Here is a 22,911-nt window from a genome sequence, read left to right as displayed (position 1 = left end):
AAATAACTCATGAATAAATAATAATTGCTGTCATTTTGTTGGAGAAATGTTTTTTCAGTCACAACTGGTTCCCGTGATGGGATAATGACAGTCAGAAGTAGAACAATTCATTTCTTGTGGGCTGTATATTTACAAAATCTCCTGTAGGTGCACCAAATCAATTGAAAATATACAAGCACAAATGTACACCTTTCGTTATTTTATTCACTTTTCATAGTTACCTTTGATTTTGAAATCAAATAATCACGTGTGTTTCTGTCTGGTCTAAAATATATTATGAATACCTTTGGGCCGAATATACAAAAGAGAAGTCCAGCACTAGAGACCAAAATGGCAAAAATCTCAACAGCAACCATATACTTTCCTTTGGTGCTCAGATAAGCTGGAATGAACGACAGCCAAACACTGACAAACACAAGCATGCTGAATGTGATGAACTTGGTCTCGTTGAAGCTGTCAGGTAAGTTCCTGGCCAGAAAGGAAACCAGAAAACTCACACTGGCCAAGAGTCCCATGAAGGCCAACATACTATAGAACCATACAATGGAGCCCTCATTGCATTCCATGATGATCTCCCTCATGACAGGGCTAGTGACATATTCTGGAAAAGACGGGGATGTTGTCACCCAAGCCATACCAATAGTCACTTGAATCAGCGTGCAAGCCAGAATGATGGAGTAGGCGATCTTTGGACCTAAGAACCTTCTGAGATTGCTATCAGGTTTTGTGGCACTAAAAGCGATCACCACTGTGATGGTTTTAGCGAGTACACAAGAGACACACATGGAAAAGATGACGCCAAAGATGATTTGTCGTAGCAAGCAGGTCAATTCCATGGGTCGACCAATAAAATTCGTGGCACAGAGGAAGCACAGGCTTAGGGAGACGAGCAGGATGTAACTGATACTACAGTTGTTAGCTCTCACCACTGGTGTGTCCCGGTACCAGACAAAGACCCACAGCACAGACAAAGCATTTAGGAAGAAAAAAATCGACATGAAGGCTAATGTTGACCCCAGAGGCTCCTCATATGAAAGAAAGTCAAAAGATTTTGGTATGCATCGGTCTTTTGAATCACTGGACCAATGATCATCGGGGCACTTCATGCAGTCTGCAGAATCTAGGAAAGACATTGAAATCTTTGATCAGGCAAGGATCAAAAAATGAAAAAAAGAACTGCGTTATAAATATTACAGACAGACAAAAGTAAAAAAATCAACCAGGTGTAATTTGCAAAACTTCTGAAATTTTGTGTCTTGCTTGTTATGTTTAATTCTGTAAATTAATCCATTATGCCATTATGTCGCTTTGCATAAGTACACACCATCCATTGTAAAAACCCAGCCGCGGCCCAAGCAGGTAAGAGTGGTGCGGCTGGGTGGAGGGGCATTTCGATAGATGACAGCGAGAGAAAAATAATTATTTATTTCATTTTCCCTTGTGGCCGTCTGTTGAAATACCTCCCACCCTGCCCACCGCACTTACTTGCACGGGCCGCAGCTAAATCTACAACTAATGGTGCCATTTGCGGTAAAAAAAATAACTGCAAATACAAGGGAACAACAGAACACTAGCGAGTGTTGTTCTGTGTGTTTTTGTTTAAATACATCCGTGTGTCAAAAATTGACGCCAAAACACATTTTGAGCTAAAATAGAGCATGAAATGATAAGTTTGTAGTACATGTAATTAAGTGTAATTTTGCCAACATTTTGTTGAATTACACGAAAGCAAATTATAGAAATTTTGCCCACCCCTAATTATTAGCACCTAGAGTGGAATGTTAGGTGCTGGATAGAAAATCAGAATGCTTTTTTTACAGTATCAAAAACAACTGACATATTCTCAGGAAGCATGACATAGCTGCCAACTTCATGTCCCTTCACTGTGCTCTGTCCCAGGATGCTCTGGAACACTACTACCACTACTACTCTCCTACTTCTGTAGTAGAATCCGTTCTCCCATCCTGCTTGCTCCACCTCTTGCCAAGTTGTGGGGCAATTCCAACCAAATGTTGTACAGCAGTAGGGAAAAATTCACCGGCATAGTAGTTTTTTTCTAGTTTTGGATGATTGTTTGGGATAATATAACTAATGCATTTTTGCCTTTGCTTATGGTGAGCTGGATTTGCTTACTCCTTGTTAGATGCCGCTCCTATTTCAACTACTCTCAATCTTTTATCTGTGTGGTGTTAATAATGGTATAGCCCTACGTGTAGGGTATAATGTTCTTGCCACTTCTCTCTGGGTACTTGTCTGCAACTCCAGACCATTATTGAGGGGTGTGCAAATTAACAGCCATTATTTACTGACAGTAAGTGTAATACTGTGGGGCCCTAGGCCCCATGTATAGATAACCACGACACAGACACTAATCCTTAGTGGGTAGAACTAGCCCAGGGCACGTGCGCCTGGCCTCTGTCATTAACAGGGTCACATTTCCTGTGATGCCTGTGTTTGATGGGTGTGGTGTAAGCCAACCCTCTGGGGTGGCTGGTACAACTGAAAGACTAGACCCGTGACTAGCAGGTCACTACAGTAAGGGCTATCATGCTCAGTGGCATAGCTTGTCTTTTTGGCACCCGTGGCGTTCCCTTCATTTGCCTCCCACCGCAGCTGAATGTAAGGGGTGGTACTGGTGGTCCCTTCATTAGCCACCCGTGACGATCCCAAGTAAGAACTGGGGAGGGGGGGCAGACTACCACCCTGAAAACTCACGTGCCCTGGGTCGGACCGCCCCCCCCCCCCCCCCGCTATGCCCCTGATCATGCTTAAATATAATTTGATTATGAGTTCTGCTGCAAAGGTTAGTACAAATGCAAAAACAACAGTTGATGGACAGAATGCAGAACAATGTCATACATTCACCCCAGTACAGCGATCTGGCCCTAAATCCATAGTTTTTTTGCACTCCACACCACCCCAGTTCAGACATGGCCATATGCAAATCAGCCTTGACCCTGTGCCTCATGGGAACAGTCCTGCCCGAACTGCCAAGCCATGTCTTTCCTGGACTGGAATCAAGCATCCTCGGACCGGTTTCTGGCTATCAGCCATCTTCAGCAGGGATAGCTTGACTCCAGTGTGGTGTGGAGAGCATGGTACTCACGTCTGAGCATACCCATCCCACTCGGGGTGACAAATGCAAAAACAACAGTTGATGGACAGAATGCAGAACAATGTCATACATTCACCCCAGTACAGAGATCTGGGCCTAAATCCATCGTTTTTTTGCACTCCTCACCACCCCAGTTCAGACATGGCCATATGCAAATCAGCCTTGACCCTGTGCCTCATGGGAACAGTCCAGCCCGAACTGCCAAGCCATGTCTTTCCTGGACCGAAATCAAGCATCCTAGTACCGGTTTCTGGCTATCAGCCATCTTCAGCCAGGATAGCTTGACTCCAGTGGTGTGGAGAGCATGGGACTCACGTCTGAGCATACCCATCCCACTCGGGGTGACAAATGCAAAAACAACAGTTGATGGACAGAATGCAGAACAATGTCATACATTCACCCCAGTACAGAGATCTGGGCCTAAATCCATCATAGTCAAGCTAACCTGGCAGAATTCTTCTTCTGAGAATGGAGGACCAATGTCTGTTTTCAGTGTTTCAGGTGAGCCCCAGGTTGCAAATATATCAACTAATATTGGTAGGGTTGCTGTTGCTGATGACACATGGCGCACTATAGGAAATCGCGAGTACTCATCAATGACTACAAACAGATAATTGACTGTGTCCAGGGGCCCAAAGAAATCCGCTGCTAATGTTGCCCACACCACTCTTGGAAGTTGGGACATTAGTAGTGGTTCATGTCACTTGTCAGAGGTGGCATGTCGTGATGGTGTTTTCCACCATGCGGTCTAGGCCAGGGAACCATACTTTCTCTCTTAGCAGTTTCTTCATTGCTACTATGCCTTGGTGTGATTCATGAGCCAGATTGACCAGTTACCACCTGAGTGAACCTGATATCACTATCCTTATCCCTCCCATCATGATTCCTGTGTCTGTCTCAGACAGCTCTTCTTGTGTCTTCTTTAGAGCCAACACTTCTTCTTTGCATACGCCTTCTCCCCATGTGCAGTTATTGTTGACATGTCTCCATCTCTGCCTTCTCATTGTCTCCATGGCCATTTGCAGCGTGGCATCTTCCTTAGTCTCCCTTGCCAGCTCCGCTATTGTTAACGGTGCCAGGGTGTTTTGCTTTAGTATGAAATTTAGGAACTCTTCTGCCATCGATGTTATTTCTTGTGCCTGCGGCAGTGGGTGTCTCGACATGTAGTCTGTCGGGTTGTGTTCTTTCCCTGGCTTGTGCACAATCGTGAAGTCATAGTCCATCAGCCTTATGCCCCAGCACTCAATCCTGGATGACATTCTCGCTGACGGGCTGCCACAGATCAGTACCAGTGCCTGGTGGTCAATTATGATGGTGAATGACTTCCCGTAGATGAACATGTGATAGTGTTAACACGCCCATACCACTGCTTTCCTCTTCTGGTTGCGAGTATGCCATTCATAATGTCTGTTAAGCTTTTACTTGCATACGCGATGATTTTTCTTGGTGAGTCTCTCCCTGACAGATGCTGTGCTAGTATTGCCCCATGTCCTACCCCGCTGGCATCTACAGTCAGTTCAGTACAGAGTTGCAGGTCAAAGTAAGCCAGATGTTCCACAGTCATCACTGCTTGTCTGATTTCCTCAAACGCCTTGTTGCATTCCTGAGACCAGATGAACTTCTGTCCTTGTTTGGTCAGCTCTTGTAGCGGTGTGCTTACCATGGCAAAATCCTGTATATATCGAGCAAAGCAACTGGCAAGTCCTATAAATGATCTCACTTCTGCAACATCCCTCGGAGGATTTGCTTTCTTCAGCTTTTCGTCTTTGCTGGGGTCTGGCCTCATCCCTTGCTTGGAGAAAATGTGTCCGAAGAACACCAATTCCCCTCTCCCCAGCTCACATTTGTCTCCATTCAATTTAGGCCCGCTTGCTCCAGCTGTGTGCACACTAGACGCAAAGCGGTGTCATGTTCTTTATCTGTTTTGCCAAACACCAAAATGGCATTACTATAGTTTAGGCTGTTTTGTACCGGCCTTATCACCTGCCTTATTGTCTCCTGGAATATCTCCGCTGCCGATGATATTCCCAAGCTCAGTCCCCTGTATCTGAACAGACCAGGTGTGTGTAAGATGTTGTGATGTACCGGGACTTGTGATCTAGTTCTAATTGATGGTACCCTTTGCACAAGTCCAACTTCGAGAATCGGTGGGCCCCAGTGAGAAAGCTGATCATGTCGTTGAGGTGTGGCCCCTGGTAACGTTCCCTTGCGATGGCGGTGTTTGGGATCCTCATGTCTACACAGATGCGGATCTTTGAGGTGTTCTTCTTTGGAACTGCCACAATCGGAGACACCCAAGGCGTTGACCTTTCAGCAGGTTCAATTATATCTCGTGCCAGTTAGCTTGTTATTTCTTCTTCAACTTGTGGTTGTAGGTGGATCGGTACTCGTCTATGATGTTGGGCCACCGGCTTAATTGCTTCATTGATATGTAAGGTTATCTGTTTTCTTTTCAGTTTACAGAGACCCTTCAGTATGGCTGGGTATTCTTGTAGAATGTTCTCCGTTTCTGACATGTGGTACGTCATTGCTAGTAGCCCCATCACCTGCGCCATCACATTGCTTAGCAGGCATGGTGCTGGGATATCACCCTTGATCACGTGTATTTGTTCTTGGTAGGACTTGCCTTTGTATGTTAAAGTCTCAATGAATTGTCCCGTGTTTTCTACTGGGCTTTTGGAGCCCCACGTGTACACATCCACGGTCGACGGTGATAGCTGTGGTTTCACTTTTGTTTTCTTGTATTCTGACATGCACATTATGTTGCATGTGGCTCCACTGTCAAGCACAAACTTACCTTGCTGGCTCCCCACATCAATGTCCACAGTGGCAGTTTTCTTTATTTGCTGCTTCTCCATGAGATGAATGTGCTCTGTTCTTTTATCTTCCTTGGGCGCGTCTGACATTAGATATAGTCTCTCTTCTCTCACCGGTGCTATTGTCTCTTCTGACTTGTCAGATGAGCTGCCGTTGGCTGTTTCCATGTATTGTGCATACCTGTTGCTGGTCATCCGTGGTCTTATTGTTCTGCCTCTCTCACTTCTGAATTGTCTGGTCATGCACGTGCTCAAAAAGTGATTGTCCCTGTTGCACTTCCTGCACTTCTGACCCATTGCTGGACAGGCACTGACATGTTGGAATTCGAGGCCACATAGGTAACATGTTTGTTCGCTCTTCTTTGGTGGGACCGGTGCCTGGAATTCTTTTTCTTTTAAATTCCCAGTGACGCGATGTACTAGCGCTACTCTCTTCTCTTTTCCCATCTCCATCTGCTTGGCATGCGCTGTGGCACGTGCCTCCGTGCGAGCCATCGTCAATATATTTTCCAGCATTGTTGGTTCTTTCAGTATGCGTGCCCGGAACTCCACTGATTGACAACCTTTGATAATACGCAATCGTATTGCTTGCTCATTGTCAAATTTGTCAAACTCGCAGTATGCAACCAGTTTTCTCAGTCTAGTTGCAAAGTCGTCTAGGCTCTCTTCTCCTTGCTGGCATACAGTGTTGAATGTGTATCTCTCAAAGTCAACGTTTCGTTGAGGGTCAAATTTCTGTGTGAGACACAGTATCACTCTTTTGTAATCAGCTGTTTGATCAGTGGGGAATGTTAAAAGTCGATCTTGTATTTCATCCCCTGAGAGATTCAGAAGCAGGTGCGGTTGTTTGCTGTCCGGGACGTCCGTTGCACTCATGTAGCGCTCACATTTTCCGATCATCTTTCTCACCTGATGCCTGCTTGCAGCTCTGATAGGCTAAATGGTAAAGGCCCGCTTGTGTGCTCTGCTTTCATCATTGTCGCTCATTTTCCTTCTTTGGCACTCTTTTACCCTTTTTCTTAATTCTTTATTTGTCACTTTGTTTCCTCAATATCTTGCTTTATTGCCACTGTTCTCCTCTTCTTTTTGTGTCTTTTCCCTCTATTTCTCTGTTTTCCTATTTGTTTCAATGGCTGCCTGACTTCAAAATGGCAGTTGCGCTGTTCTTTGCTCCTATTGGCTTAGTTGCCTGACTTAAAGATGGCCTCCGTAGTCTCGAGAGATGTCTGTCCCTTGAGCTTTGCCTGACCTTCTAAAATGGCCCGCGTGTTCCTTGCTCCTGATTGATCCAATCTGCCTGTTTCCAAAATGGCCGCCCTGCTCTCGCGATAGTTCCTTTGAACTTTGCGCATCTTTCTGTTATTTGGGCTGTAGGCACGATCGTTTGCAGGTGCTTATTTGCGCTTGTCCTTGCTTGGCGCTTTTCTTTATTTTTATTCTATTTTCGGGCGCTGTACTTTGCTTTTGGTTTATTTAGCCTCATTTCCTTACCGCTTTCTCGGGCGGTCGGGTGGGCTCCCGCTTCTCTGAGTCTCGGACTAGGGTGGGCTCCTGGCTCAGTTTTCTTTTCCTTTGTTGCTGCTCCACTAATAGTTCACTTCTTTTGGCCAGCGGACCAGGGTGGGCACCTGGCGCCGTCGTTTAGCCTCTCCGGGGTCTGCTAGCTGGCTACTGCATTGGGTTATCCAATTAGAAGTTCTGAGGCAGATTTACTAACATTTTATGCAATGAAATACACCAAAGGAACACAGCAAGGCAAATTTCTGTATTGCTTTGCGTGAAAAGGATGCTGCAGAAATGCACCATATTTACATTAAAAGGATGCATTTCTGCTATCTACTAGTGGTGGCGCACTGTGTGCTGCCTTGCACCAATGCAGGAAACCTTGCACCATGGTGCAAGGGTGTTTTGATTGAGGGTATCATTATTTTTGTGCAGGAAGGGACACCTTCCTGTTAAAAAAAAATCTGTATAGGCATATTCCACTTTCTATGTGTGGTGCGGAATGCAGCACACATAGAAAGAGGGAGTAACTAGGAGAGTTAAAGATGTTTCTCCTCTTTACACCTCTCTGGGGAAGGCTTAGCACTTTGAAGCATGCACAGGTTTTCAAGCTTTAGTTTATCTAGAAATGCACCAAAATGTATAGATAGATGTATGGAAACCTCGTGCTCAACCCATGAAACTCATTCCCAAAGCAAGGTAACTCAAAGCAGCACTATCAACTGCCTTGCGTTACTTTGTATTTACTAAACCACGCAAAGCAGATTTGTATAGCTTAGTAAATACCAAAAATGATGTTGTGCCAGGGCTGCGCCACAAAACTGACGCAACCCTGATGCAAAATCTTAGTAAACCTGCCCCCTAGTGTATAGTTTTGTGCCAGAAGTGGCTTTTTTGGAGGGAGAGAGAAGTGGAGAGATCTGCTGAGATGTGCACTGTTACTATTATCTCATGATGAAAGAAGTGGCCATAATGTATAGATATTTAGGACCTGCTGTCATGGACTTGAATAAAGTCCTCTATTTGACCCGCAGTATGTAACAGATCTCCTCAGTTTTTCCATGTCTGTTCATTTAGGGATAACAGGATTATTGGCTGCAGGGTACTATTGATGGACAATCCTCGTATTATATATGCATTAATTGAATGTAAGAGGTGTACATCACAGTTGGCTGCTGACCACTGGATCTTAGGGCAGTAGTATTAGTGTGGGCTAGAAATTTTATGTATGAAGTTACACAGCTATATAATACCCGGCAAAGCAAAGCTCAGCCCTTCTTAACTTACCTGTTTGTTGAAAGTGGTTTGCTGGTTTTCTGTCTGTGAATTGTAAGCTAAGGCTTGAGAGTGTGATTGTATTTCCAGATTCTGTGACCGGGATGTGAGTGAGGTACTTGTCGTAGAAATATCCATGCTTTCAACTGTCATCTGAGGTGTACAGTCTGCTGGATGCTTCGAATGTTGGCTGGTAGTGAGCTCCAGAGCTTGGCAACTTGTACTGAGAAAGCAGTGCCTACTACAGATTCTTTATGGTACGGTGGTATGATGAAAAGTGGTGCAAGCCTGAAGCGCATTGTCCTGATTTGTTTTTATTGCTTGAATTTAGCTTCTAGGTCTAGTGGTACGTTTTGTTGGATGGTCTGTGGCCAAAATAAGTGTCTTTACCATTGCCCTTCTTGCTATAGAGAACCAGTCAGGTGATTGCAAGACTGGAGTCATGGGTTTTCTTGGGTGCAGGCAGAGAAGAAGTCTTGCAGCAGCATTTTGGATGAGTTATGTTTTGCATATTATGAATGCAGACACGCCAAGGCGGTCATCACAGTCACATTTGGAGATGATGAGTGTGAGACTGGCTTGCACTTTCCATTGGCATCCAAAGTATGGGAGGATGCAACATAGTTTTTTCATTATGTAGAAGGCACTCTGCTTTACGTTTTTAACACGTGGTATCAAATATAGTTTTGAATCTATGGTTACCACTAGGTTTCTTACTGCTCTTAATATTGTTGGAGAGCCTCATGTTCCTTAGGCCATACGGAGGTAGGCTGGTATTTGTGTCCCTAGGGCATAAAGTCTGTCAATGAGGTATTTAGCTTTAGATTGTTATTCATCATCAATGTGTTTATGGCCCAAAGGCAGTCATCAAGTTGTAGACATCTTCCAGACCATACATTTTTTTAACCTATTTGGGTGCCATATTCATGGTTGTAACAGCTGAGGTTGGAGGATTTCGAGGGACGATGCATAGGGAAAATGTAATATTTATTTTTTGCTCAGCATCGTCCCTCGAAATCCTTCCCCACCCTGCCCCCGCCAACCCCTGTTACCTGCACAGACCACGGCTGCCTCTTTCTATATGGGGTAAAAAATACACAGAAAAATAAGCTATGCAAATCAGACTGTACAGACCTTTTATCAGAGGGGCATACTGGAAGATCCTTAATTGAAAAAGTATTCTTTGGAAAACCCATCATTAGCGGAATAATATTCATACCGAATCTGGCTAACATGAAACGATAATGGAGATTTGTCATGAATAGCAAATATGGCTCATTCACCCAAGTGGAAAGGGGTTATGTAAAATATAACTTCACTGGGTTTTTTGTGCGACTAGCATCAGCATGATCACTTGCAGATTTGTCCAAGAATATTTGCTTAACTCTATATTTGAACATAGTTCTACAGTTAGACGGGTAGGCAAATAGGTCCCCCAGACTCTACCGCACTGATTTCACATATTGCAGCCAAGCGACCTTGTGTGCATTGTTTATTCAGACTGTACAGACCTTTTATCACACAGGCATTCAGAAGCATTATGTTATCAGGAAACTTCTGATCCAATATGGCATAATGCTTGGATAGCCTATTGTGCTGGCGCAGAGTTATCACAAGTCAAGCACCACTTACATTTGACTGTGATTGCTTTAGCCTACAATGGACTGTTGTGAAATATAGCCTAGCAAAATGATGTATCTGCTCTTGTGATCGTTATTTTGTGTGAAAGAACCAGTCACTGTTTTAGGTTAATGTACCTGCTGCAGAGGGTGGCAAATACCCTATCTAGCAGTAGTGTGAAACTGAAGAGACCCAATAGAACCTGCCATGTCATCAAGGGCTGCTCTAACATACTATTATTCAAAAATTGTTTTATATCTAGATAACCCTGCCATGCTCAACACCCTGAGGATTCATCTCTTTAAACCAAATATTGTGGAAACCATATCAGTGCATTTAAGGCTGAAAGTATTTGCCTTATAATTGACCTCTCTACACATCTCTGCAGAATATCAACTAACATTTGGCGACATTTGTAGTTTCAAATTCATGATCAATGTCCTATGCATCTGCTTTTTGAAATGTATTGACTATTTGAAATTCTGCTTTACCTTTATCTAACCTATGGTCACAGCCCATAAATTGCTGTGATAAGGTCCTATAAAATTGGAGAAGTGTAATCTTAATCCCATATGAGATATCGTAGGAGTGCATCATATTCATGCGTAGTCAACAATCAAATATATTCTGTGTAATTAACGTTACTAAAGGGAGTGGAGTATTGCCTATCTAAAGTATTCCACATGGCATACTTGTGTATAAAACTTGATTAATAAAGGTTTATGTGACACTTACATTTTAATGTGAGAGGATAGGTTAACATAAATGTGCCCCATTGTGAGAATATTACATTTGAATGTTTGTAAACTAAGATTTAAACACTTGGAGCATCGTCAGGTCCCCCACATCAGGATGCACAGCTTAATGAATGCAAAATATCAAAAAAATTCACCCAATAAATTTGTATTCACAGGCACTCATTGAACTGTTGAGAAACTTAGAGATGATAACACTTGGTTGCAAATTGGATTTCTTGTGAAGAAATTGGATTAAAAATAAGAATTTATTGGCTACATTTTTTGTATGATTTGCATTAATTGCTGAGGGGGACCTGACAAGGTTCCAAATGTTTCTTTATACTTGCAAACGGACGGAGCGCTTCAGGGGTGGCACGCATAATACATTGCCTGAAGAATTAAGAACACTGAACAAGTTTTTTTTATGGTGTGCATTCTATCATGTTGTGATACATAAACTAATGTTTACACATTTATACATGTAAGAAGAATTTCATGCATGCCCATTTAGAATGATATCTTCGTATATATTTTTTTTACAATCTATACATTTATTAAAGAGCTGCATTTATTGTGTGTGTAGAAATGTGCACATATTCTGTAACCTTGTACACTACTAAAATTGTCTAGAGTGTGCCTCAAGAAAGAATTAGGCCCCTACTCATATTTTGAGTTTAACATGTAATTCATATTTAACTATCAATGTAAAATGTGTGCACTTGAATTTTGTGTCCACTGCAGGTATGAAATGAGAAAGCCTCATAGGTAGCAGAGGAGGGTTTTGTTTTCTTTAGATAGCAAGGTATGAGAAGACTAAGTTGGTAAGGAAAAGAGCAGTAACAAGAAAGGAGGTGAGTTCACATGAGAGAGGAGAGGAATGACCAAGGACGAGCGAAGTTGCAACTTATAGATGTGGGAAAGTTTGTGAAAGTGTGCAGTTGTACCCGAGCTATGGAAATGCACCTGTAGCGATCACGTGAGATTGTCTACTCTGACTGCAATTGATATTTTATGATAGGCGAAGTGAGGAAAAGGAGAATCGTCTTAGATTTTCACTGGGATCAGACCTATGCTTTTATGCTACCTGATCCATGGTAGGAGTGCCTTCTGCTGAAGCCTCAAATGGCTGACACCTTTATGATTCCACCCTTACAGAATGCTTCTTAGTTAGGGTTGCCCTTTCAAGATAATTTAGGGAAAGATAACTAGCTCATACTTATTAAGAAGAATCATCAGATGAAATTTAATACTCAATTATTTTTCCTGATCAGCTGCATCATCGTCACAGAGCTAGTCGTCTACAGTCTACATTGTATTATATAGGGTAAATCTCTTCAGGAGAATTTGGTCTTATCTTGGTCTTTCTGTACTTTTATATAATTATGTTGAGATTGGTCTACATTGATTTGTTTTTAAAATTATGATTAAACCCTACTTTCAATTTCAGAATAATTGCTAATTTGAGAGTTATATTGTTTGCCATGAAGCCATTTCCTAGACCTACACAGTTTGAAGCACTTAATGCATGGCTACGTGAAGGGCATGTCAAACAAACAAAAAATCACAGAAGGATGAAAAAAGCATTGACAGCATTTACAGATGCAAGATGGGATGAACAACAAAAGAGATGGAGAGTAGATAATTGAGGGAACAAAATTATACCTTGCCATAACAGGCAAGGGAAATGACGCTGAGAGAAGGAGAAAGGAAAAGCTAAAGGAGGGAGAGGAAGAGGGAGAAGAGAGAGAAATGCAGACAGTGACAGTGAACCAAAGCATAGCCATTTGGAAGGACCATTAGTGGAACGTCCACCCCCATCTAATCCGAAGCCTAAGGGAAGTGGGGGAAATATGAGTCTTCCTGGTAGTTTTGGCAGTGCTTCAGCTCCAGTTACTTCAAGACCTGTTGTTGTAGGGGTTATATAAACTGGCACAACACAAACTACAGCAGGAGGGAACATAGGAGCGTGTGTCCCAGGTTCTTTGGGAGATTGTAGCATTAACCTGGCTTTGAAGATTCCGGATGCTCTTACAGTACCGGTTACCATTGGGCCTATAGTATGATCCTAGTCCTGCAGGGAATGAGAGTAAGAGAGTGCCAGCTTCTACAGCAGCAAAGGTACCAAGAGGAGTAGCAGAAAACCAGGAATTCAATTTGTCTCGTTGGTTCCAATGAATGCAAGTTCACCTTGAGCAGCGAGTGCAGATCCTTCTGTACTACAGAATGTATTCAGACATATAAGGATTCCCCTGTAAGGCAAACTCTCCCAAACATACGAAATAGAACATCCCAAGACAGCACCACACAAAAAAAGAACTTCAGAAAAACTATTTGAGGTCCAGGATTTAGAGCAATGTTTGAAGGAGCATAATAATAATGGCCGCTGCTCACTGGGCAAGAAACGCAAAGGGAGAAATTATATCGCTTTTGCTTCAAGCTCGAATCTATGTGGGCACAGTGACAGCTCCCCCATAGCAGCAAACTGATACAGGTGTAAGCAACCAATCGCTCCTAGGGCTATCTTTCCTCTTTACAGACTGAACCCAAGTCTACTACCAAAAGCCAGTCACAAGCATGAATGACTCCACATTTGCTTTATTGTCATTTGTTTGGCCCCAGTTGTTGCAAACCATTCAAACCACAGTAACGGCGTTAAATTACCATTCAGACAAACTAGATATCCAAGTGGAGCTTCTGAACACACTAGCCTTGTTCACAGCACAAATTGATAGGAAGCTTGAAGACTTGAATAAACTGATTACACAGGCCCAATCAGTCTCCAGCATAGTACAGTCTGTTTGCTGCTGTTCTTGATTATAGACTGTTTATCAACTCTTAGACATTAAACAGTGTTCTAGATGAAGTAAACTCTCTCAAAAGGCCCGGGCAGGATAAAGAAGAATAATGACTCCCAGAACCTTCTGGAGCGTTCAGAATCAGCCCACGGGTTAGTATGTATGAAAGTCACAGCTCTAGCTCCAGCGGACCATTGGCTGGCAGGGATTTCTATGGCCTCCAACCATGAAGCACTAAATTCCTCTCCTAAAGGTCATCCTATGCCTAGCGTCTCGCAACCTCGCCACAAAGACAACCAGTCAGGAATAACAGAAAAAACAACAAACAACCACCTTTCCAGCTCAGTAAGAGAGAAAAGAAAAGACAGTGCAAACAAAGAAACAAGTCTCTACCAAAAAATAGAGCTGACCCTCTTAAACTGCTCCCCTTGTTTAAAACATCAAACTCTGATCACGCGTCAAACCTTAGTCCAGGCAGGGTGGGGCAGTTGCACCCGCTGAACACATCTATCCATAAAATTTCCAAAATTTCCAAAAACCTCGAGCTACAGCTGGAGAAATACGGGGAGATATTTGTCGAGCAATAATCCCATGAGTAGGAGTGATATTGAATGACATTAAGATTAGAAAACTTTCCACTGTAGTTAAGTTGTCTGCTACTACAGCTGGATCTGTGTTGCTTGTGAATACGGAGGTGGTTGCTGTTAGGGCCAAAAATGTTGTATTTAAATGTCCAACAATGTTGTATTTACATCCCAGACAAAAGTGAAGGTTTGCAGAAGTATATAAAGAATATCATTGACCTGCACAATGAAGTGAGTGGATTGATAGCAGAAGGTGTTTGGGACTCGGTTGGACATGGATTTAGTGCTGTAGGTAGATGGTTTGCAAATTTAGGAAGTGGTGTAGTGTGTTCTGCTTTAAGACTGTTGTTGAATATTGCGCTTTGTGTAGTAATCCTGATTGTGAGTGTAAAGGTGTACTAGAGATACAAGGAGCAGAAAGGAATATCCTAAAAGAGAGAGGACTTGAAGTTAGAAAGGAACCAGAACAAATATTATAACGAGATGAAGCATTTGGAGGCGTTCAAGAGACCAGCAATTGCCACAACAAAGTTTAACTTGGTTAATTTGATAAGGTCTGTGATTGCTTGATTCACCATCAGAGGGGAGATTGTAGAAGTGTAATGTTGATGTCATCTGAGATGTTACAGGAGTGCATTATATTCATGCGTAGTCAGCACTCAAATATATTCTGTGTACTTAACGTTACTAAAGGGAGTGGAGTATTGCATATTTAAAGTATTCTACATGACATACTCATGTATAGAAAGTGTTCAATAAAGGTTTTTTGTGACACATATATTAATGTGATAGAATAAGTTAACGTAAATGTGTTCCATTGTGAGATTATTAAATTTGAAAATGTGTAAACTAATGTTTAATATTTATACATGTAATGAGAATTTATTTATTTGAGAAGGCCATCTTCGTAATTCTTTACAATTTATACATGTATTAGGGAGGTGAATTTGTTGTGCAGGTAGAAAAGTGCACATATTCTGTAACCCAGAGCACTACTAAAGTTGTCTGGAGTGGCCTCAAGAAATTGTTTAGTCCATGCTCACATTTAGAGTTTAACATGTAATTCGTATTTAATCAGTGTGGAATGTGTGTACTTGTATTTTGTTTCTACTGCAGGTATGAAGAGAGAAAGCCTCATTAGATAACACAGGAAGGTTTTGTTTTCTTTAGATAGCAAGACATGAGAAGATGAAGTTGGCATGGAGAAGCGCGGTAATGAGCAAGGAGGCAGTTCTTAGTGGAGAGGAATGACCAAGAACAAGCAAAGTTGCAACTTATGGATATGGGAAAGGTGGTGAAAGTATCAAGTTGTACTGAGTTGTGATAATTTACTGGCAAAGATCACGTGGGATTGTCGACTCTGACTGCAATTGATATTTTATGCTGATCGAAGTGAGGGACAGGAGAGTCTTCTAGGTTTCACAGGGAGCAGACTTATGCTTCTGTTTGTGTGTTTCTTTATGCTACTTGACCCATGGTTGGAGTGCCTTCTACTGAAGACTTCGACGGCTGATGCCTTTCTGATTTCCCTCTTACTGAATGCTTCTTAGCTTAGGGTTGCCCATTGTAGGGAGTGTAGGGTGACATAGCTTCCTCATGCTTAATTTGGAGAATCATCAGATGAAATGTAATACTCCATTCTGTTTCCTGATTGTCTGCATCTTTGTCATAGATTTAGTCTATGCTTTGTATTATATATAGGATAAATCTCTTCAGGAGATTTAGTCTCATCTTATCTTGGTCTTCCTGTACTTGTATATGTTTATGTTGAGATCGGTCCACATTAATTTGTTTCTAAATGTATAATTAAACCCTACAAAACACAGATTAAGTTATCAAGTGGATTATTGTGTGGCCACATTGGTTGCACTGAATGAGATGTTAGCAATTGATAGTTTACTCATTTTACATCTTGTACTGCTAGAAAGGTCACCCCTCTGGAGATAAATGTTTGACTGGGCCCAAGCTCCAACACAACCACACTGAGAGTACTCTTTTGACCCTGAACTCTTCCTCCTCAGGCTGCGTAGACCTGTGAGTAAACCAAGTGAATCCAGCAACAACCACAGATATAAACCACTAAACAGATCATGATCATTGACACATAAAGTGTACTTCTTGATCTGTGTGAATGAAAATAACACCCATCTGAAATGTGGGGTGCATTTTCAGGCTGGGACATGAAATGGACTCGTACACCAAAATAAAAATGGTCCGCATTAGTGAAAAAGAAAACTAAAAAATGGCCCATATTTGCAAATTCAAAAGAAGTGAACACTCACAGGAGAATATTCTCAAGACCTTTAGATAACCATCGCCAAAATCAGTAAACGCAATCTTACATATCGCCGTCTATCACAGGAAAATAACTCTGTGTTAACGTCCTGTTCACAACACTGCTGTAACATGCAATAGTGTCCCGATAACGCATCAAATGTCCGCGATAAAGTAACCAGGACGGCAATTAAAATCCAAACCGAACGTGAAAAAAGTTGTGATGGGCCTAACCTCGATAAAAAAATCTGCCAAAATCTACAACAAGCCTGCAATTTACACACATCAGGCAGGAAAAATCATATAAAAGCAGAAAAAAACACAAACAAAACCAAAACCACTGTGAAGCACAATGAAGGTAGCCGGAGCAAGTACAGAGGACAACCAGAACCCCACAAGCCTCACGGAGGACCAGCCTGGGACTTCGGGTTAGGGAAGGGCAAGGAGAAGAAGAAGAGGAAGACGCAGTTCAGTCAGCAGGAAAATAGGATCATAATAACGGATGTGATAGAACACCATCATCTACTGTTCGCCACCTCCACTGTGTCATTGGCAAAAAAAATGGAATATGGCAGTCCATCGTGGACAAGGTAAATGCAGTTTGAGTGCTGTGGAGGACAATTGAAGAGGTCAAGAGGCGCTGGAATGATGTGAAGCGCAAAACCAAGCAGAAACTCAGCAACTACCAGAAGGAAGCAATGCAGATTGGAGGTGGGAGTCCAGAGCCACGGGAGGAGCTGGATGAGATGGAGGAAATGGTGTCCGCAGTCATCAGTGTGGAGACAGTGGCAGGTGTTGGGGGACAGGACACTGCTCAACATGACCTGACACAACAGCAACAGGGAGAGTAATGACCGGGGACTGGGGGGACGGAGGAGATTAACACAATGGCATACATGCACAATTAAGTATAGCACAGTGAATACCCAAAATGACTCTGGAGCATGACCCTGACCCCTTGGCACACTGCAGCACACCTAGAAACTGCAAGTAGGCCTCCGTCGACTATGTGCCCAGAGGGGGCCCTTCCCACACACCACCAATCTCACAACCAACCCATGCACATGTGCGATACCCAGCAAAGCGGCGTGTCTGTGAGCAACACTGACAATGCAAGTGATACTGCATGACGAATAGCATTGCTGCAGTCAATATATCATGATGAAATATTGCACGCCACGTCAATGAGGTGGCTGAGTGTGGACCACATCCGTAAAGGAGCAGGTCACACTCAGAGACATCCAAGTGCACAAACAACCTCTGACGTCATCAGCAGACAAACAATGCCCCAGACTCCCAACTGCCACCAAGAGCCCAATGTACCCAAGTGTGCAATATTTCAGCACTGTATAAGCACAGTAGTCAAAGGCAAACTGGTTGAAAGGGATAAGGGGCAGCAAAATCAGAGCTGCAGGGGCGACACTCCCAAAATGCAGCCCACACACATAACATTCAGAACACATCAACATTGACAACATTGACAACTATGTGGTACAAACCGCAACACATTCACAACAGAACAGAGGACACAACTGGTGCCGCTGGTGTATAGAAACTGGTCAATCACATTTGGCATAGCAAGGAAATGTGAGTTGATAATGTACAAGTACAAACACACATCCGTGATGTTGTCTGAATGTCCACTGTCCCGCATCATGCAGTCTGTATGTAAACATGTACAATGCGTCAACATATATGTGAACACAATGTTAAACTGCATCTCACTTTACATTGCAGAGGGAGAATCAACACCTTCTGCAGAGCAGACCCAACAACTCCTTACTGATGATGATGAAGAGGACCTCCCCACCATCGACACCGATGCCCTCCAACAGCTCATGGACAACCTCAGAACCCCACCTCCAGGAGCAGGGCAGCCCAGCTGCATTGAGGAGACCCTGTAGTGAGGGATGAGTCTTGTTGCACACATTGCTATGTTAGCTTAGGCTTATTAGTAGTCTAAACGCCATTCTACCTTTTCGCTGCTTTTGCACACAACACTACATATAAATGTTGTAAGTTAGGCTGCGTGAAATGCTTCACATTAGAATGGCTTGTTTTTAGCATCCCTAGACTTACATTGAGACTCTAGTCTGCACACAGTGTTCTAAAGCCTCCAAGGTTATCATAACATGGTAGCTGTTGTTTGGGCTGATCGGCTCACGTTTTAGCCATAACATACATGCAGCTGCAGCCAATTTGATTCTGGCCCCTTTAATAATGCACTGTAAGCATGATTTTGGGCACTTGAAAGAATTACGTTTTTCCAGAGAGACAGAGAGCTTTCGCAGATCCGGATGTGATTCATTACTGCTGATCTTAGGGTCCCCTGAATAAGCCTAAGAGACCGTCTATATTTTATAAAACCTAGTTCCTATATAGGGAAGGTGTAATACTAGGCGCAATAATATCTAGTTTCACCATCATTGTAATATGATTTCTCCTTTTGTCTTTTATGGAATTGTAACAGTGCTGACCATATTATTTCTAATCATATGTCTGCTTATGTTAGCAAAAATACTGCATCTTAGAGCACGTTGTTAAAATAGATATTTTAACTTTACCCATGTCTCTTTTTACTCCTGTTCAGGACTGGTATGAGAATATAACGAAAGAGTGTTCTTGCTTCCCACCATTCCTGAGTATAACCAAAGTCGCATGTTCTGGGTTGTCTAATCAATGGTTCCTTTGCTATAGGACGAAGAGCTAATGTGACACTGATTCTAGCTGGTTAGGGTTTCTAGGCACTAAGGTGAGATTTTTGGTACACCACAATTCACTGAGGTCATGGGTCTCTGTGCACAGTTCTGTGTAGGAGCAGAATCCTTGCGACATTGCGCAGCTAACATTGTGGTCTTAATTTGAGACTCTCGAGTAGTGCTTATATCAGTCCACGACCCCCTCACTATTGTTTCTGGTTGACAGGGGTGACGGATAAACCTGCCTATAGTTATATAGGTCTTTTTAAGCTTGATATTTAAAACGGTTTCTATTGGATTACTACTCAGTTGTGCTACTTTACTTTGTATTGTGTTTTTCTCTTCTGTGTCATAATGGGTGACGTTGAAATCCCGCAGCATAGTCGGTTAGCGGTTCGCAATCATTTGCAGGCTTATAACGTCCCCTTAGAAGGCATGGCAGTTGTTTTTCTGGTGAGTGCTGACGCGGCTTACCCGTTTGAGCTTTTCTACTTATGGGTTACGTTTCCTGCGGTCAATGCGGATACCAATATGTTTCATGTTTACACTCACACTGTTGTGCCTATGGAGTACACTCCTTATAGGACACAGGAGATTCCGATTTCTGCTTGGCAGCACGAGTTTGGTTTAATGGCGCCCTCCCCCACTCCTTAACAGCGGTGAGAGTAGGTCCTTTGTCCATCCCGGGCGCTTCTTGGACCACTTTGGCTGGATTTACTCCACACCCCTGAGCCGGAATGGCTCCCGTTGGTGAATTGAGGACTCTTTATACCTCTGCTGTAGGGGTTATAAGTGCCTTAGTTAATTACATCGCACGCAACATGCAGGGTGGGGCCCCTGGTGTTGCGGCGCATCCAGTTGGACCGAACGGGTTGAAGCTTAGTCACGGTATGGTTAATGTGGTTATAGGCAAGCGCCTCCAAGATAAGTATGAAATGCCTTTTTGGCTTGCTGAGAAATTTGAACAACTGGAGGCAGTATTTCCTAATACAACTCCTGGGGAGAAACACAGCATTCTTACAATAAGTTTGCAGAAAGACTTGGTGCCGGAAGTAGCTGACTGTACCACATGGGGTATGATATTTGCGGCAGTCTATACTAGGTGCTTCGGCACACTGTCAATGGCTGTCCTACACTCCGTCATTAAACGTGTTCAAGATAAACACGGACCGGAGGCGGCTGTTGAGTTGGGAATGAGACTTTTTGGGGTGTTTGACGTAGTTTCCAATCTCGTCCTTGCTGATGTTAAGGGAGCTGCGATAAGCTTCCAGGTGTCTAATGCTTTACGCAATGTCCCCGATGCAGAGAAGCCCCGTCAGTTACCGAAAATTATTACGGCGGCTTATAAGACCATTGGCCGTAATAGTTTGGGTGTTAAGCCTTTTGCTAAAACAATGCAAAAGCAAAATCAGGCAGCAGAGTCTGACAAGGATGATTGCCCCTCTGTTCCAAAATAGAATTGGAATAAGAATAGGAAACAGGGGAAAAAGCAACAGAAACAGGGGTCACGTCCCGCTTCACCTATACCTGCGTCTACTGAGCGCACTTATGAATTGCACGACCATGCTAGGATTAAGTCACCTGATCGTTTTCAGGTTCCTGATCAACGTTCTCCTCGCTCTTTACAGGATTCATCGGTCTCACCCACCGGTGGAGGAGACGACGGCAGAGGGCAGGGTGCGAATCAAGAGCAACCCCGCAAGACAGACGGTAAAGGCAAGCAGGAAGACTCTCCACGTCAGAGACCCCAGTTTCAGAAAAAGAAGGTTGCTGCTTTAACAGCAAGATATGCCACCGATAGTGAGAACACAGCTTCTGAACCAGACATGGGTGCTGACGCTGTTGGACAGTGCGGCGGAGATTACCATTGTAAGAGGCACTGCGTCCACTACTAAAGGTGACAGTGACTGACACATTTGTTATTGTTGAGACAGCTGTCACTAGAGTGGCTCCCCTGAAAGACTTTTTGAAATAATACTCTTAATTGAAGGTGACATACAACATACCGTAAAAGGGGTACTTTGGGAGAATCTAGCTACTACCTATGACATTTTGTTGGCGACGGTCGAGTGTCCCCCACCTTTTATTTTGGCAGCTCCGCAAGGGGAGGAGGTAATCCTCCCTAGTTTCGCTCATATTGTGCCGAAGGAGCAGGCCCTGCATTTTGCAGAATATTGGGCTAAAGTGCTTGCACCAGCTTTGTACCGTACTCACTGTGGTTCGGACAAATTATCCCCCAGACATGAGATTCACTTGTGGTCTATGCCACAGCCTCAACCCCAAAACCCCATGGGACGTGAGGTGAAAGCTCTCATAGCAGAAATCCTTGAGCAATTGGAATATCAAGGTATGATTGAACTAGTATGCTGCACATTAATGTTGGACGCTCTTGTGCTGGTTGCGCGACAGTGTCTCTTGTAGCTTATGTATTCTTTTAAATGTGATTCCACGGTCGGGCCTCGAATGATGCATGCCAGGATTCTGCCAACGCTGATCAGTTGGTGGAGATACTGGTACGCAGCGGGAGTGCCTGACTGTGGGTGCCGTAGCTTGAGAATAAATCTTCTTCCTCACCGGATTCCTTTGTTTTTTCATTTGATGACAAGGACTAAAACGAGCCTGTTCTTCCGGTACCCACCAGCATAGCTTGGGCATTTTTCGTATTTTCACTTCCTCTGGGCCACCTTTATTTTTTCGCTGCTCCTCTTCCCTGCTTCAACTTAGAGATCCTCGGCTGATCTCCTTTTCCGGCATTTCTCTTCCACCCTGGCTGGCTGATGACGTCTCTTAACAACTGAGCAACTGAGGGAGCCTCTTTGAAACTGATGCTCCGGTTGGCTGATGACGTCAATTTTGCCCACATCACCTCCTTGACGTTCCGTTGCTTAGCATCTGAGGAAGCCTCTTTGCAGCTGACGCTCCTTGCTCATTATGCTCCACAAAAGCATATCCCAGCAACGGAAGCAAGCTTCTTCAAGGCATTTCGATGCTCCTTGCTCATCACGCACCACATCCTCACGCTGTCGGCCATTTTAATTTGCACAATTTTACCGGCAACTCAATGCTGAAGGTCTATAATTTGCTTCACTACTAGGTGTTCGCTTCTCCGCATTGCTTGTCTGGCGATCCCAGGTAGGATCCAACCGTCCCACCTTCACAGTGGCAGGCACACTCTTTTCTTGGGTAAATTTCAGCCTGCGCTTTTCAACGGTGACAGGCACACATTCCATATGCACTTTTCATATATTTCTTAATATTGTTCATTAACGTTTTTGCTTAAACCTTTTTATGTTATTACAAAGACCTGCCTGATTTCATTTCTGCATATTGAAGATTATTTTATTCATATTTAGGCACTTACTGAAAATGTTGTTACTGTATTAACCACAATTTCATTTGCAGCAAAATGTTTACATCCAATTTCTTTTATGGCTACTTCTCAGGAGTTTGCGCAACCTCCTCCTTTTTTACAACAACCTGCAAACGTGGAATT

The 22,911-nt window shown here is 43.3% G+C and overlaps 1 protein-coding gene across 1 annotated transcript in view; it reads right to left on the bottom strand.

Moving 5' to 3' along the window:
• Positions 1-200: 200 nt before the first annotated feature.
• The window catches only part of LOC144769163 (extracellular calcium-sensing receptor-like), a 199,309-nt gene continuing 176,598 nt past the window's right edge, over positions 201-22,911 (bottom strand). The window contains exon 4 of the mRNA XM_078653177.1: positions 201-1,120. Coding sequence (XP_078509303.1) covers positions 201-1,120 — 920 coding nt within the window. The remainder of the gene's footprint in view (positions 1,121-22,911) is intronic.

Source organism: Lissotriton helveticus, chromosome 7 (genome assembly GCF_964261635.1).
Source record: "Lissotriton helveticus chromosome 7, aLisHel1.1, whole genome shotgun sequence".
NCBI lineage: Eukaryota > Metazoa > Chordata > Amphibia > Caudata > Salamandridae > Lissotriton > Lissotriton helveticus.
The sequence above is the reverse complement of the archived record's forward strand: the minus strand, read 5'-3'. Positions and strand labels throughout refer to the sequence as shown.